General features: G+C 39.7%; 1 protein-coding gene across 2 annotated transcripts in view; it reads left to right on the top strand.

Annotated features, from left to right (window-relative positions):
- DUSP16 (dual specificity phosphatase 16) overlaps positions 1-17,679 on the top strand; it is a 61,368-nt gene that overhangs the window by 31,249 nt on the left and 12,440 nt on the right. For both annotated transcript variants that reach the window (XM_018085812.2, XM_018085811.2), the window contains exons 2-3: positions 1,340-1,924; positions 3,141-3,279. In XM_018085812.2, the coding sequence (XP_017941301.1) occupies positions 1,694-1,924; positions 3,141-3,279 (370 nt within the window). In that variant the 5' untranslated portion in view covers positions 1,340-1,693. The remainder of the gene's footprint in view (positions 1-1,339; positions 1,925-3,140; positions 3,280-17,679) is intronic.

Below are 17,679 nucleotides of genomic sequence, written 5' to 3'. Positions count from 1 at the left end.
GCACGATGTGCTTCCTTTTATCTGGACAAGCTTAAAAGCACTGTTTCAATAGCACTAGAGTCAGAACAAATGGAAAATCACATGTTGTCAACCTCATGTCTGTTTATGTGAAACCTGGTGTTTTTCTTATATTGCCACATGAAACTCATGAAATAGCTTTCAGTTTCCTTTTTTGGGTTGTTAAAGTGGAGTTTGTACTTTTTTCAGAATTTAATTTGCTTAAGATTTTGTATATGTAGATTTGTGTAATATATTTAATGCGTAAAACATCTCCTGACCGGGGATTTCCCATTGCCGAGCACAACTGATCTATTGGTGTAACAGGACTTTTAATAGTCTATCTATAAATCACTTTGAATTCATTACTTCTCTTGCAATTAAGATAAATAACAAACATTTCAAACATAAACAGCAAGTCAACACTATAAGTAAATTGTAAGTTTAAATCCCTTATGGATGAAGCCCCATGGTGGTTCCTTTCTGAGGAGTGTTCCTACAAGGATTTGTTCTATCAGAGTGTATTTTGGGAGACTCTGAAGAGCCTAAGGGCAGCTGTGAGGCAGTAATTCGAAGAGGTGGTCAGACAGGTCAGGTGGTTTTACTGCTCTGCTGCTGCCGCTGCTGTTTCAGCTGATGTTGTTCAGATGCTTTCGGGATCTAATTTTACAGAAGTATAGTTTGTTTCCGATATTATTCAGCGCATGTGCTAAAAGTGTAGCACACCTTATATAACTGTCACACCAGCTCCTGAAAGGGCAGAAGAATGCTCACTGCTTTACCTTTGAGTAGTGTGAGACTTCTGTACCATGTGTGGTGATTAATTCAAATAAAACACTTGTGTCTGATGTAGCATCTTGTTCTTCTAGTTTGTTTTTAAGAGTGTTCTTAAGAGAGGTACAGTTTCAGTTCCCCAACTTGCAGTGCTGGTTTCTAAAATACTTTCCAAGGCATTAAACTTAAAAATGTTTAATGTTTAAAATGTTTAAATAACTAATTTTACAACTTTTTACTAAGTGGTGGAGTGTTGAAATGCGTTTAAACAGTTTTGCTGTTGTATCTCTTAATTACGTTCTAACAGTCTTATGAAGAAGCAGAGCTAGTGGCAACAAAAGTCTGCAATTAAGGCAGGGTATGTTGCCTGAAATACAAGATAATTGTCCAGGCAAGATTGTTGGAATAGATTCAGAGACTGTAGTTGCCAATTCTCTCTCTAGGTGTTCGGCATATACAGCAGAGAGGAGAAGTCCTCAGGAATGTATTTATTATAATGGCATGGCCCACAGTACAGTGAACCTCAGTTGAATGGTTTTTGTTTTTTTTCATCTTCCCCCTCTTACAGGCTTTTAGTCCGGTGCAGAGCTGATGGGTGGGAGCAAAGGTAAAGAATGATGTATTGCAGCAGCAGGCAGAAAGCGTCTTTGGTCTGAATTGTGGAATGGCTGCTCCATAGTCATGTCCTGATGAATCAGATGTGAGGGGCTGCTTCATAACGGCACATCAGCTGGAAGCAGGAGAAGACATTCAGTTGAAGAGCTCTCTCCGAAAATGGATTTAACTTTTCTTTTGCCAGTCACTACCAGCATGACCTCATACATTTCTAGTACAATGGTGTGGCTAAGCCTTTGAGCGCACAGCTGTTACATCATCGCAGCAAATTAGAGAGGGAGGTGGTGAAAGAGGCCTTATTGTTGTCATGGCCGATGAGATGATCAGGACTCAACTCATTGTCACTGAGAAGTTGGTGGCTTTGCTGGAGAGTGGTACAGAAAAGTTGCTGCTGATTGATAGCCGCCCCTTTGTGGAATACAATACGTCCCACATCTTGGATGCCATCAACATCAACTGTTCCAAGCTTATGAAGCGGAGGCTGCAGCAGGACAAAGTTTTGATTACGGAGCTCATTCAACATTCAGCAAAACACAAGGTAGGAGTCATCTTCCTCTTATTCCTTATATTTGTTTAAAGGAGTGGCTGGAAAGGAATTTGTAATAATTTTTCCTTAGGTATTTCATTTAAAAACAAACAAACAAACAAACAAAAACCAAACCAAACAAAAATCCAACAACAAAAAACAAACAGACAGAACAAAACAAAAAACAAACAAGACTAAGGGACTGAGTTTAGCTGAGATCCTATGTAACCGAAAAGGGCATTGGTTACTATTACGTTTATTGTTGGGATTCTTCGTAGCCTGCTCTTCCCTAAGTGACACAGTAATGGGGAGGGTTTTAGAAATACTCAGAAAGAATGTTCTCAGAGTTCTTACGTGTCTTTTAAAGCCCAGTCCCTCAAATGGATGTAATTAAGGCAGAAAACATTCTCCTCCTAAACTTTGAAGGATTCTTTGGGATCTGTTGTGGTGGGGATTGCTTAGCAAGCGGTCATATGGTTTGCAAAGAAACTGGATCTCTGTCAGTCCTGGCTTCTACTTGCTGTTAAAAATGCTTTTCATGGGAGCAATTTGATAGGTTTTAGTGGTTTGATTTGTTTTTTGGGGAGTGAGATGTGTTTTTTTCCAAATAGTGTTATCAGTGAAAAGAAAATAGCTAAGCTGTTTCAAATTAATGCATGGGGGGGATTTGGGTTTTTTTCCTTATCCATTGGTATTTGTTTCATGTGCTTTGGATACAAAAATAATCTGCTACGTTCTTGCTTTGACATGTTAAACATGAAGATGATGATGATGACGATGTTGGTTTGGGGTTTTTTTATACATAAAGCTGTATAGGTAACCAAAATGTGTGTGGCTTAGAGGCAGTTTAAGGTCTCTTTACTGTTTATGTACAAAACCCCCAGTAGCAGAAACTGAGGTAGGGCCTTCTAAAAAGCTTAGCTTTTAAACAAATCAACCAACCTAGCTAACGGTAGAGCACTTTACAAGTGACATAAAATTAGCTAATGATAGAAATTTGTGGAGCGTGCTTCAACTTGCAGCAAATAATCAATTTACAAACTCTCCAAGGAATTGAATCTCATAGGCATATGAAGTATAAAATAAAACCGGTTCACATACAGCTGCATAAGAAATCTGTATATCTGAACTAGTGTATCGCAAATACATGGGAACCCTGCTGGAGGTGATAATGTGGGCCTTTGAATAGTCTTCCTCCCTTTTTACTCTTGAGTTACTTGTGTTTCAGATTGAAATTGATTACAAGCAGGAAGTGGTGGTGTATGACCAAAGCTCTAAAGATGTGACCTCTCTCTCATCTGACTGCTTTCTTACTGTGCTCCTGGGCAAACTGGAAAAGAATTTCAGCTCTGTGTATCTGCTTTCAGGTAAGATGTACCAAAAGAAACCTCTGACACACTTGTGTAAGGAGAAGAAAGAAAAAGCTGTTGGTATAGCAGATGTGTACAGTTTTGCAAACGCTGATATAAATCTCAGTTATAGCATAGACTTTTCTGTAGTTCTTTATGCATGTAGTGACACTCATAATACATATAGTGCTTAGAAATTGCATCTTACAGGGGATATATTACACCATTAGTCTATGTAAGTGGAAATGGATCAGTGTAGGGGGTTTTAGATGCATATATCTGCTACTTTAGGGTCAAAAAATAGTAAAAGTAATGTGCTTCCCTGGTTTTTGAAGTATTGTACATGCTAGGAAGAAAACTTCTTCCTTACTGAATTGGTACTACAATAAGAATAAGGGAAATGATCTCCCAGAGTTATGGAGATTAGTTTGTGTGACTTTTTAAACTTCAGCTCCTGAAGTAGTAGCACTTCATTTAGGTCTTCTCCCTCACTGTCCTTTTTTTTTTTTTCTTTTAAATCCCAGGTCAAAGCATCTATAGAAATTCAGCTCCTTATAATACCGGATTTGTTGGTCTTAACGTGTGCTTGTGTCATTATTTCTATCATGGAACAGTAGACCAAGTGTTCACAAGAAGGAACAAGGAGGGGCATGAGGTAGATCCAAAGCTGAAGGAAGTGGGGAATGATGTGTATAAGTAGGAAATCCATTGCAGTGACTTGACCAGTGATCTAATGAAGTGCATACCTAGTCTCTGAGAAATGGTAAAACTACAGTCAGGGACTGAATAATTATGAGAGAAAGGGAAATAACTCCAGAGAGATGCTTCCTCTTAGCAAGAGGATTTCACTGCAGTTTGTAGTCATCACTTCAGATGAAAGTGATAGGGGAGAGCTTGTGGTACTGAGAGAACTTTTCCCAATTTTTTTTTTAAAGTGATTACAGAGAACATGAATAATTTCTGCACTTGGGCAGGTGCGTTTGGTACTCATGTGAGGCTGTGCTTACAGCAAAGTAAGTAGGGTTTTGCATTGGCTAGGTTTGGTGCTTCTGTTCAATTTGCTGACTAGGTAAGAATTACATCTGTGGGTGGTGGACTACAGCATTAAATTAAATAATTCTTCTTTCATATGAGCCACCAAATAATCGTGTGGTGTCTAGGCACAGTAAATGCTTAATGTAAGAGTACTGAATTAAGTGGTTGATACTCCCTTAAATTGAAAACTGTTATTTAAAAAATCAACCCAGTCGAGAAGCAGTTCATCTCTTAAGAAATCCTTTTATTGTTTGAATACACAACTCTACTCATTTGTCCTGTGGGTTTTTTTAATAACCAGAAGCAATTTACAGCTCCATGCCACAATCAAACTATTCACAACCTAATTTCCATGATAGAAAGAGAAACAGCTGTCTAATAACTGAGAATTAGGCCTTGTGGCAGGAGGAGTTGGGAGACATCCTTAGCAGGGCCAAGCAGAGGAGAATATCGTGAAACTTCCCTTCCTTATACTGTCCCTCCCTTGCATGAGACAAGGCTTTGCTCTTCTTTTTCCTCTGCTGGACTCCCTGAAGGAAGTGCTTGTTGTGTCTCTGCTCTCAGACTTGCTTGTGGCTCTTGTAGGAGTGGACAGGACCAGGAAAGGAGTGTTCTCCACCTCCCCAGTGCATGGTCTGGGCAAACACCAGCTGCATGTATCATAATGATACTATGAAAAATTGGCCTGTTTTCATTACCAGCACATGGTAGTTGTCTGTTCAAGATGCAAATGCCTCTTAAACCACAAGCAAGACAGTAGTGCACATTAGCTGAGGTGAACTTAGCCACATACACCTAGTAAGGATTAGTTTGATTGTTAGAGAGAAAAAGGGAATCTAATGTATCCTTATAAAAAGCAGGATTTGTATTTTAGCATGTCAAATGATTTTCTCTTGGCAAAGATTAGGTTTGAGAATTTCATCTTTGTTTACATAGCTAGGATGGGGCTTTTTTGAATGCAGAAACAACTGCTGGCTTTAAAACTAGTGGTAGAGGAGTATAAGAGCAAAAGGGTAAGGAAGTTATTTACTATTGATCTATTACAGGTAAGTGCTTATTTCAGGTGCTTATTTTTTACATCTATTAAAAATCTGGCTACTTAATACATGAAACACAAGAAACCTTTTGGGATGTGGGGTGAAGGAGAATGAGCTAGATTCAGTCTTATGGAAAGTTCCTTAGTTTATTGATATGTGGCTCTAGGAAACTAGATAAAATATGTTGTCTTAGCAAGTTGATGATGAACTCACATAAATGTTTATGGCCCATAATGAGAGCAGAGGTCAGTGCACTATGTAAAAAGATAAACCTTTGGACTTGAGTTTTCCCTATGCCACTAAATCTGATTTATTTAAAATGGCGACCTTAAATAAACATTTTAGGGTAGGAAAATAATTTTTGTTGGGATAGAATGAGGAGCAATTAACAAATATCTGAAATTCCTGCATCTGTTCTTCTTGCCACCCCCCATTACTGAGCAATTGGTGAGGTGTTTTTTTATTTAGATTGGGCATAAAGGTATGTTCTACCCTGGAGACTGCTTTTCATTGAAGTAAAGGTTGTAAAGACCTCAGAGGAACCCTTACCAACTAGTTTAAGCTCTTGGTATAACCTCATAAAAATATTTATAATCTGGGGAATGTTTTCAGGAATTTAAATATCTGTTTTGGTTCTTAATTTTAACAATACTCAAAATAGTGAAATGTGGGTACTGAAAGCTCAGTCCCACTCCCATCATGACATCTACTCATCTGAGTTAAATAAGATTTAAACACGGGGATGTCACTTGATTCCTTCTCTTTCCATACGTTAAGAATTGGATTTACTTGCATGGAGTCTTTTTCCTAGCTAATTATGATTTTTCTGCTTACTCTGCAGAAGCAGTTGAGAGACTGCTGATTCTTGCTTGAATGATCATTGTTAAGGCAGTAAACATCAAGAGTCTTGCTTAAATCTTGTTCCACTATGGAAGTGGAAATCATTCACATTCTACTTTCCTTAAAAACTTGCTCTTCCCTGCTTTTAATCTGTCTTAGTCCTACTCGTACTAACACTGATGTCTTCATGATGGTTACCTTTCAAATGTTGCTGGTGAACAAGATGAAACACAACTTTTTATTTTGTGTTAATTTTTTTAAACTTTTTTTTGTATGGAAGGCTTTCTGAAAAAAAACCAGAAATGCCTACTTTTCTGTATTTACAAACTGTCATTAAAAACTGTGATAGCCTAACACTGAAACACTGTGCTGGCTCTGAACTGAAACCAAAGGCAAGAATTACTGTACTCAGGTGGATGTAGAGCAATGGTAAATGTCCAGGAAGGACTAACTAAACTTCAAAGTATTGTAATGCAGGATCATAGAAACAGTTTTATTGAATTCTCTAAGAATTTTTCAGTACTGCAAGACCAGAGTGTATTTTGCTGAGGAACAATGAAGGACTTATTTTTCTGTCAGTCACTAAATTGCCACTTAGAGGTACCACAGTACCCAATACCACTGAGAACAACTAATATGAAAAACTTCCCTAATGTACCAGATTATAAAGTGTATGGGCAGAAGGGCAGTTAAAGTTACTGGAAGCCTTTTGTGAGCTTCTGAAATTGCCTTTACAGTTTTATACCCCTCCTCTCCAGTGCCTGTACGCTGAGGTGTAGATTTGTATGTGACTGTATTCTGTTGGAGCCATGCCTCTCATTAAATAGGATCCACCTGATTTAGATGTAATCAGGGCTGTGTATACTTAAATCTCTCTGTAGAAAACTTGTTTCATGGTTGGAGATGGAGCTACTAACCTTCAGTTACAAGACAGCTATCTTGAGAAGGGTTACATGAAATTCTCCATGCTACTTACTTCACAGGTTATCTGTATAATTAAGAGAATTACTAGTGGAGAATTACAGATTTTGTAGGTGCCCAGGATGAAGCCCTGCATCTGACTTTCAGAACCACTGAGCTGTATGCCTCTCTCAAAACCATGGTTGGACTGTCAGTCCTGTCACCATGTGAATCAAGGCCCAGGTGGGGAATTGCCTAGTAATCTCTTCCTACCCTTCTGCCTATGAAAAGTATGAAAACCATAATGTGATTCAGTGGATTCTCCTTTCACGAGAGCTGTCTGATAAACTCCTGCAGAGCAGAAAGCTACTTTAATAAGGAGAAATAGATAAATTATTACTTTTCTATTCAGTGACAAATGATGGTGACATGTGCAGGGGACAGTCCTAAGCAGAAAGAGCAGACAGAGTGAGTTCAGTGAGGTTGGACATAGATCCTGGAAACAAAATAGTGAGTTATTACCCAGGGACTGTGGCAAAAGGTATGCTTTTGCTGAAACTTCCCAAATCATTGTTTCCTCCTGACCTGTCCCTCGCCTAACAGAGTGTGTGTACAAAGTGGAAGACTTGTATGAAGGATACAAGGAGAAGGAAGCAAGTCAGGAACTCTTGCAGTCTTCTTTATCCTGTTGTTTGTTTGTTTTTTTAAATATTTGAAATTGAAAGCCCATTTAAAGAAATTTCAGTATAAAAATGCTAGTATCTCTAGGGTACATTTACCATTGTGCTGTCTGCACTTGCCTAAAGCAAAGCTGAATAAGAAAAGCCCGGTGCTCTCTCTCTGCTTTGTCCCCAGAAAAACCATTCCTTGTGGCAGAGCAGGAAATCTTAAGAATATTCTCTTGTAGGTAGAGCTGATCATTTCTATGTCCTGAAGTGACCAGGGCTACAAGACTGAGCTTCATTCCCAACTTCTGCGGTCCCATACATCAGTTAAGAGGGTGCCATGTGGTTCAGTGTGGACTGAAAGACAGCATGAGCTTTGTGCTGTCTGACGCATTCCTGGCTTACATCCTGACACCTTTTAACATTGGGATTTGGAGCTTAATAACTTTTGGTTTTGACTGACTGAAGTTCTGAGTGTTCCCCACACGTAAGTCTTTGCAGAGTACCCCGAGGAGAAGAGCACACATTCAAATGGTGGCCATCCATTAAAATAATGAGGTTACCTGTAAATTGAAATAAGTTATAACAAGAATGAGCCGTTGAATATCCTGCCAGTGTTTAGAGGAGGAGAGGCAGTTGCACAATGATGCCAGCTTTCCTGATATTCTGACTGGTTGATTCCATTAGAACAAACCTCTATTGAAAGAGATAAAGATCTTGCTGAAGGAGCACAGCATTCTCCAAGTGGTCCCATAACCCATGGAATACAGCCATTGTTGATGGGGAAGAGAGAGAGGAGATTAGCTCTGAATCACCCTCTTCAAAAGTCTCCCTCTCAATCATTTTTTAATGAGAGCATAGACAAACTAGTACTCTTGGCTACAGCCAGTCCTCTGAGAATATCCTCCCACCCTGTGTACTTAAAATGCAGTTTTCAGTGTTCGTTTAGTGCCATGATGGTTTTAAGCACTTGAAGAATGGGAGTAGGGTTTATTACTTTCATATGTGTATCCACTTGCTGTCTTTTGAGGGAGAGAGCAAGGTTTGACTAGAGTAGAGCTCTCATAGCATTTCTCAAGCCCAAGAATAACTTATTAAGTTTGCTTTTGTTTTGGATACCTCTGGATGCTTGTGAAACTTAATTGACTAAAATTATGGTGCAGAGTTGTTTTGTTGTTGTTTTTTTTTTTCTTTAAAAGCAGAAAGGGCAAGTGTGGGTGTCCAATATGCTCTTTTTACTTCCTGTGCCACTTGGCATATGCCACTTGGGTGGGAGGGGAAGCTTGACCCCATTCTCACACATTCCTCCTCCCCCACCTTATTTGCTTAACCTGCCTGTTAACCTTGTCTTAGCAAAGGCAGAAACCCTCCAAGGCAAAGAACTTCCCTTGCTACTGTGCTTGTAAAACACCTGGCATAAGGGGGCCACTTTCTGAATGTCACCAGAATGAAAACACCACTGGCTTTCCCAAACTGTGAAACCTTGGATGCTGTGGAAGGGCTCCCGGCGGCTGAGGAGCGGGGACGGGAACGGGATGGGATGGCAGCCCTTCCGACTGGGCTCCCCAGCCTGAGCTTATGTAATGGAAAATGGCACACGGCCCTGCAGAGCCGAGTTGGAATGCGGGAATTGTAATGGCCTGTGGAGGTCTGCAGCTCGTTTAGACAGAGTGGAAACATCGTAGATTCATAAAACTTACGAGTCGGAAAGTTTACAACTTTCTTAGGGCAAGGAAAAAAATCTGTACTGCAGCTTTTAGATGAACAGTTTAATGTTTGATGGGAATGTGACTGGGAAAGTGCTGTTAAGTCACAACATTGGGATCCTCTGAGGCAAAGTAAACGTAAAAGTTAGGGGCTTGTATATTTTGTCTTTGCTATAGTGCTGTTTGATTTTTTTTTTATTTTTTTAGTGTAGTTTTCAGTAATGTTACTTTACCTGCCTGGCACTAACCAGTATTTACAGTAACAAATTCTAAATTGCTATTAGGAGAAGAGAAAAAAACCCAAAAAGCTAAACATGAGTTACTCCACTGCATATCTTTGGTGAATACAGACATTTGGTGAGGTTTACTTAAAATTATAAGTCCTAAATGTTATGTTTTAGAGGTAGTCGCAAAATTTCCTGCTTTTTTAATTGTTCTTTTCCCTTAAAAAGGAAAGTTAAATGGAAAAAAAAAGATAGCAATATTCCTTTAAAAAGGGATAGCAATATAATATTTGTATGTGGTTATACAAAATTATGAATAATTAGAGCCCTTAATGAAGAAGCAAATTCTGGATTTAACAAAGGTGGAATGTTAAATCTTCAAGCTTCAATGTCTCCTTCTTGTAATGCTGTACATGCATGTAGTCTTTGTTTTTCTGACTTATCACTTGGGTCTCAGATCTTTTCCACTCCCAGCTTTAAAGTAATTGTGTTTGATGCTGAATTAACACTGATGTACTTACTGTCAGACATTTAGGTCTTGTGGAAAAAGGAAGGAAGTAGCTTCTAGTATGTTTTCAAGAATTCATTGAAGAAAACCAACTTCTCCCTTTAGCTTTTTCAGAATGGTCAGAATCCAAAGCAGGGGAGAAAGGAGCAGTATCTGATTTGAATGGCACTTAAGAAAAATGCCGAAGTTTGCTCTGTTATCAGTGGACATTATGTGTGATCTTTTCCAGCAGACTCCATGACCTGCAAAAAACAGACACATTCCCTGTCTCTTACATCTCCATCAGGAGCATAAGACAGATCTTTCTGTGCATCCTGCATGAGGCACATGAAGCTGCAGGGCCAGCTAGGTGTGCAGGGATGTTGTATTAAATACTTCATAGGCTTTTCTTAACTGGAAGTTTTAGGGAAGCCAAGCTCTTAGGAGTTGCCATGTAGTCTGTCTGTTGTCACCCACAAATGTTGTTTTAAAAGCTTGTTGGTCAGCTTCAGTAAGGTTTGACAAAAGGAGTAATTAAATGAAAAAAATAATGAAATTCTTGGAAGCATTATGGAAATGAGCACTGCTACAGTACAGAGCCTCAAATTAGTGTCTCTCCCTGAAAAGTGGTTTTGGGTTAAGCTGAGCTGGTAGTGGATTTGCTGGTGTGACCAAGCAGCAGTGCTGTATGGGCCCCAGCAGCACAAAAAGGGCCTTTAGGAGCTCAGGATGCAATAACTCCCAAGGATCTACTGTGAGATGGGCAGTGGTGGCAAGTGGGATTCTTTGGTTCTGCAGCTCTGCATATTACTTGGTTGAAAAACATGTTTGCATAGTGTGAAAGTGGAAAGCTGCTCTTCTGGTGTTTAGAATTGGTCTCTATTAGTTGGACAAGATGGCAGAGACTTTCCTCCTGATTACCCACATTACCCACCTCTTCTCCAGCTGAATCTTTTCTCCCCTCTGTCTTGACTGTGCTGCCAGGCTCTGGATGGCAAGAGCACTTGCTGGGGCTCTCTGTCGAGCTTTAGCTGACAACACATGAAGTGATGTGAACACCTGCTTTCTCACCTTTGATGCCTTAAGCCCCTAATGGTTTTTTATTTTTCTAATATTGGTAAGCCTTATAAGCTTTATAAGTAGATTTTAAAAGCAGCAACCCCTCCCTCCTTTGTCCCTTGTCCCTTATCCCTTTCCCTCTAGCACCCTTGTTTAAACATTCGTTAACCCTCTTACCCCATTCTATGCTCCCTATATCAATCCTACTCCTGAAACCAGTAGAAATGTTTAGTCTTTTGTCATGGCAAGGCCTAGATTGTTGGCAGAAGAGCATATCAGGGCTTAAACCACAGAATACGGTCAAGAACTAGGTAATTATGTACCCTTTGTGCTCTGATGATGGTGAAGATGGGATGAATAGGTGGTCCCAAAAAGCCCCCCGACTCAATTCTCAGGGGGTGGACCCTGGGGCGGACCAGAGTAAAGGCCACAGGGTGGACACATCTGGGATTGGATGGATGGTATTATAAAAATGTAACCTCTCGGGCACAGGCGCAGGCGTCTTGTAACATCTTAGCCTTGGCAAAATAAACCCTTTCTTATCTCACCCCTAATTAACTGCTCCTGGAGATTTTTTCAGCACTTAAATCCCACGGCAACACCTTTCTTTAATTCCAAGTTAGGTTTCATGACTGCACTCACAAAGAAACAGTAGGAAATCCTCACAGAACAAATGCAGTGTAAGCTTGTTTTTAAGTTTTTAGCTGTTAGAATTTGTATATGCATGGAGCTTTCATCTCTGTAGGGGTTGTTTCCGTACTTGGACAGTTCTATAGAAAAAGCAAGTTATACCTAATGCTAAGGTCCCCTACTTTCGTGTTTCCCTTTCCCCGCAGAGTTACAGGCACCTCAGCTTTTGCTTTTCAATTTCACACCCACACTTAATCCACCTTATCTCTGAACTATAGCCACGTCTCTGTTACTTTGTGCTTTGTCAGTATGCACATGCCTGATTAGCAAGAGCAGCTATCTCTAGATGATTAAGATAAAACTTCTGGTTCAGATCTCTGGAAAGATGTGAGGATAAAAAGAAATTACAGAATTGGCTGTTTCAACAGTAATTTACTGAGCAACTATAAAGAGAGATAAGGATTGCCTCCTGATTGATTGATTGATTGATTGGGGTTTTTTCCCCCCCTATATGTTAGAAATACATGAAAATTGAGACATAGATGGATGTATGAGGGAACATCTGTGCTCTGTTCAACATGCATGCAGGAAAGACTGAAAACTGAGGGTGAATGGGTGATATCACTGAAGCAGGGCTGTTTGGCTAACAGAACCATCTGTAATTACAGCCAGCTAACAGCCTGGTTACTGTACTGTGTCATGTAAGCATTAGTGAGCTGCTCAAGGTGAACTTTGAAAGCTGGTAGGAGGAGAAGGTGGCATTCTCCACTCTCTGCAGAACCCTGCAGAAAAGAAGGGTGTTTGGGAGAGGTGGGGGGGGCAGGAGAGCAAAGGGGGTGCTGGGCTGGTGAATGGGCAAAGCGTGCAGGGTAGCTGGAGGTTTCAATGTGCTCAATGACAGATGAAATTTTGCTGGACCAGCTATGATATCCTAAAGTCAAAGCTGCATAACCTGGGACTGTATGAGGAAGGGATGTGTGTTGATGTGAATGAAGAACAATGAACAGTGAAGAACATTTTGAAAACTGATTTTTTAGTAATTGGTGTTTCTGCTTAACTTTTTTGATCTTCCCCAGGCCAAATCAGTAATTAATATGTTTCCTGCAAATTTGCCTTGTCTAATTTTGGTCACATCTCTGAATGGTTTGACATCCTGTTGAAGGAAATATAAAGACAGGTAGGAGGAGGAGAAATCAGCATAACATGGAATGAACATAAGAAACACCCACTTGTCCTGTTATGGTGTTGTTCAACTAGAAAGGTTTTATTAAGTATTGGATAAAACCAATGAAATTACCTGCACTTCACAACTTTGTACTAGGTGTTCAAATCAAGACCTTAGGGCTTAACTGACCTTGCCTTTGCAAACCTCCATAGTGGTTTACAGAGCTGCAACTGCAGCATGGTGACTGTCAGCACTGTGAAATGTTCCTGGGCTGTTTCCACAGAACAGAACTGAAATGAGCTGATGTATATATAACCTTGTGCTTCTCAGTAGTTACTCCTCTGTATTAATTTAGGATTTGTGTTTAGTGGTACTTAAACTAAGTAGTCAAAAGGATTTGGATTAATTACATTCGCTCATTTAAAGGAAACTCATCCCAAATCAATAACATTTCTCTATCATTTGTTACCACCTGATCCCATAGTCTTTCCCTTGTCTCTTCCCGTGTCTGGCAGAGTTAATTGGGAGTTCTTTTTGTACGAGGATTTATGTGGTGAATCTGTAAGAAAGAACAACTTTTACTGTGGAATTTTGCTGCAACTTTTTCATCCCTTCTGAGTTTGGCCCTGATTTGTTTTCTGAGTTGGCTGAGAAGAGAACTGAAGCTTCTGATACCAGGATTCCCTTGAAGATCATACCTTAATAATCACAATTGTAGTTAGGGAAGTGGTGGAGTCTTGATCAAAGGAAAGTCTATAGTCCCCACTTTGCAGAACCATAGCAACAGGGCAATCAAGTCGTTAACTGGATCTTGCCAAATTTCTGCTAATAGATGTGGAAGCTTGGTAAGCAAGAAACTCAGGCTTTGCTGTAAACTGGGAGGTGTTGGGTTGTCTGTCACAGAAAAACCACTGACAGCTTTTGGCACCTTGACGTGGTTTTGTAGAAACATCCTGTCGCACGTCAAGGGAGCTGTTTCAGCTCAGCTTACCATCCAGGGTACAGAAAACCTGTATGGTTCATAGCTGTTTAAGAGAGAGTATTTTGGAGGTATTTGTCAGTCATCTATTTTCAGGGCCCAGTTACATTTATCAAGTAATTCAGTGAAACTCTGTTAACCCAGTAGCTCTGTTACTGATCTGTAGATTTATTCCCACCTCCCCCATAATTTCAACATGCTCTTGCAATTGATTATTACTCACATGAGGCTGGAGTAGTGGTGGGAGAAAGGGTGTTATTTAGAAACTGACTTCAGAAGTAAAGTGTATTTTCTATAATTAAAACAAACTGCACAATGCTGCCAATGGCCCTATTGCAACTGAGGTAGGTAAGGAGATTTAAAGGAAAAATTTGCCTTGTTGCAAATGTTATTCTCAAATCATGGAATTTGAAACAAAACCCATCACATCTTTTTTTTTTTAAGGCTCAGCTTTCTGTTCTGCATTCCCACTGTAGACTAAATTAATTTTCCAAGTGTTCAAGGTTTATTTTGAAGACAGTCTGCTTCATTTAGAGCAGAAGTGTACAGGTAGTCTGAGTGCTTAGAGCACCTTTCTTGTAAGAGGCTCCTCATGTAGACTGTGTGTAGACTTGAGCTTTGGGGACTCATGGGAGCCATAATCTGTGTTAGGAAAAAAGAGACATTAAAAATAAATACCTTTTCTCTACACATATTTTTTTAAATACATCTCCCTATATATTTTTAAAAATAGATATATTTTGTAAGTTAGTGCAAGCAAACAGTGATGTGTGCAGTTCCTTAGAACAGAAATTAGTCTCATAATGCCATGACAGTTCAGTGGTCATACATGTGGATGCTGTTGTTCCAGACCCCTGATACTATGTTTGTTGCACTTAAAGAGATTGGTAATTTAGCAGGATGCATATACAAGTGCGTTTTGTTGGTGCAGGTTTTGTTTGCTTGTGGTTTTTTAAAGCAATTCTTCCACATACGCTGACCTAGAATGTATTTTTCCTATTGGGAGTGCCGTAAATGAAAGCCAGATTTATTAAAAAACTACTTCCTTTTTGAAAACCTGGTCATAGAAGATGGCAGGGAAGATAGCTTAATATTTGAAACAATTTCATGCTTTTTCAAATTGGTTCACTACAGAAGGTTAAGATATATTCAAAGGAAAGGAAGGTTCGCTTGTGAGCACAGTAAAGATAGGTAATGTAATGCCAAACTTAACTGATTTGAGAGCTTTGTGATTATAATTCATGTTGTAAAGATACTGAAGCAACATGTTCCTAGGGAAGCATAAGTAGAAAAGAAGAAACATGACTCTGAAAGGATGAATGCCCTAGAGGAAGTGTTGAAGAATCCAATCTTGAATCACATGAATTTGCATTGACAGAGCCCTGGAATAAAAATAAAATAAAAAATTACTCCTTACACTTATGGTGACAGAGCATGGGTTTCATCTCTCAGAATCTCAGGTGTTTTGCACATTAGCCTCTTGTCACAGGTTTCACACAGAAGTGAGACCAATCTGTAGGTAGTTGGGAAGAAACCTTTATTGTTGAACTCTTCCCATGTAGTCTTTTGCAAAGAAAGCACAGACATAAAATCCTTGCTTATGGAGCTTCTCTGTAAGGACTTCTCTATTTTCAGCTGTGGGGGTGAGAGGATCCAGAAAGCAGCCAACAATGTTCCCAAGAAATAAAGAATAAGCAAATGAAACCAAAGGCCAATAGTTGATTTCCCCTTCTTCCCCACCCTATCATAGAACTGCTTCAATTTAATCTGAGAGGCATATACTGCCTATAAATTCAAAGAATGCTTCCTGTAACGGAGGGGAAAACATTGTGCTGTACAGAAGAAAATTTAGAAAGTATGCGAGAGAATTATTTTGCAAACTCTTCCTGTCATTCAGTGGACACATTGAAAAGCAGGATCTGTGCTGCCTGAACAGGGAAGTTGTAAAGCAAGAAGGAGGAATCCCAGGTGACAGAACAGAAAATGTCAGAGCCAGACCTTTACTGTGTCTCTAGCTTTGGTCCTTTAGTTTAGAACTATGGCTCTGTGATAGGCAGTGCCTTAGCTTGTCTAACAAAATGAGTTATTTATTTGTTTGTTTGTTTGTTTGTTTGAGTGAGCAGGAATTGGTGTTCATAAATTGTTTGCTCTCAAATCTGATTGCTGGCTTTTTTTGTTTATTAGATAAAATGGGCACACACTTGGCTATTACCTTGATGTTTCTGTATTGACTAATGATACATATTTTAAAACCTAAACAATAGGCATATAATACAGGCAATGGTAATGCAAGCCCTGGCAAAATAGTACATTATCTTATTCCTGAATAATTGTAATTCATGTCTTCAAACTGTATTAATAGTAAACATAACATTTGGCAGATTCAGCACATTAATACTTCCAATTCCTTGATGACAAAAAGGTGCCTCATTCTGAACAGCTTATAATTACTCTTCCTGCAGTTAAAACTCTGTTCAGCTCTAATGTGTGGAAGTAGCTGGGGTTTTTCACTATGGTTTGCAACTTTCACCCCTATTGGCTGACTGTTAAATGGTGAAAACAGCCAAGAAAAGTGTGTAACATTCTGATTTAAGCAGCTGCCTTAGGTTCTTCTTCATACTAGTTCATGAAGGTGAAGTATGAGAATGAGCTGAGCCTGAGGTTTAGTGAGGCTTGGTAAAAGCCAGCTAGCTTTTGTGAAAATGTGTCAAAGTGTAAGTTCTTTGCTGAAGGTTTCATTGGGGTTTTTTTATAACTGTGGGTAAGACCAGTTTGATGACAGCTGGTAGCACAGATATGTGATGCAGCCCTTGTGAATGGGGTGGAAGCCAGGAACTAGCCAAGCAAGAAAAAGAAATGGAGCTTGAGTCTCAGCTTCAGGTTTTATTCCCTTCATGCTTCATAGCAGCTGTGCCATGCTGATGGTGAAACAGCCAAGGAGCATTTTTGGTGGCCACTAGGATTTTAGGTGGACTTAAATGTTTTATCAGTCATTCCACTCTGGTTTTCCTGAGTGGTTTAATGCAGTGGTGGGAAATGGTAATGAAAATGTTTGGAGCCATATTACAGGTAGGGCCTATCAACTGGTGCAGATAAAGAACCAGCAAGCATTAAAGGGAGTAGAGACTTCTGGTGGTCTGCTGGGGGAGTCCATGGCTTGGTGAAGTCTTCCCCCTGTAGTCCCCTCTCTGCTTCACGTCCCCCACTTGAGGTGGAGAAGGCTTGGTGTGGCTTTGAAAGCTGAAACTTCTTCCAGTGTGCTGAATGAAAGACGGAGGATGAATGAGGAGCGGCACACAAAACAGTGATGCAGGATTTTAAAAGCTAATATTAATAAATGCATATTGACGCTTTCACTAAATTGAGTAAACATTACTTTTTCATAATGAACTCTCAGTATAAACCTAATACAGAAGAAGGAAGTGTTTAGAAAAACAGCTTGCTGGGGTGGAGACGAAAAGGTGTGCATGCTTTGGGTATGGTGGGTGCTGTGGCTGTTTTTCGAAGTCTCATTTCCACATTGTTAAGAATGGGAGGAGGCATCAAACACTTCTAAGGAATGGAGGTAGAGAGAAATTCTTGGCAGAGTGGGAATGCGTAGCGACACCTTGTCTGCTACTGAATGGTTCCACAGTCATGGTACGTCTGGAAGAGGCACAGTTACAGTTTCTCTTTAGGGCTTTTCTGCTTG

Source organism: Manacus vitellinus, unplaced genomic scaffold (assembly GCF_001715985.3).
Source record: "Manacus vitellinus isolate BGI_N305 unplaced genomic scaffold, ASM171598v3 scaffold_88_pilon, whole genome shotgun sequence".
Classification (NCBI taxonomy): Eukaryota; Metazoa; Chordata; class Aves; order Passeriformes; family Pipridae; genus Manacus; species Manacus vitellinus.
This window is presented reverse-complemented; position numbering and strand designations above follow the sequence as displayed.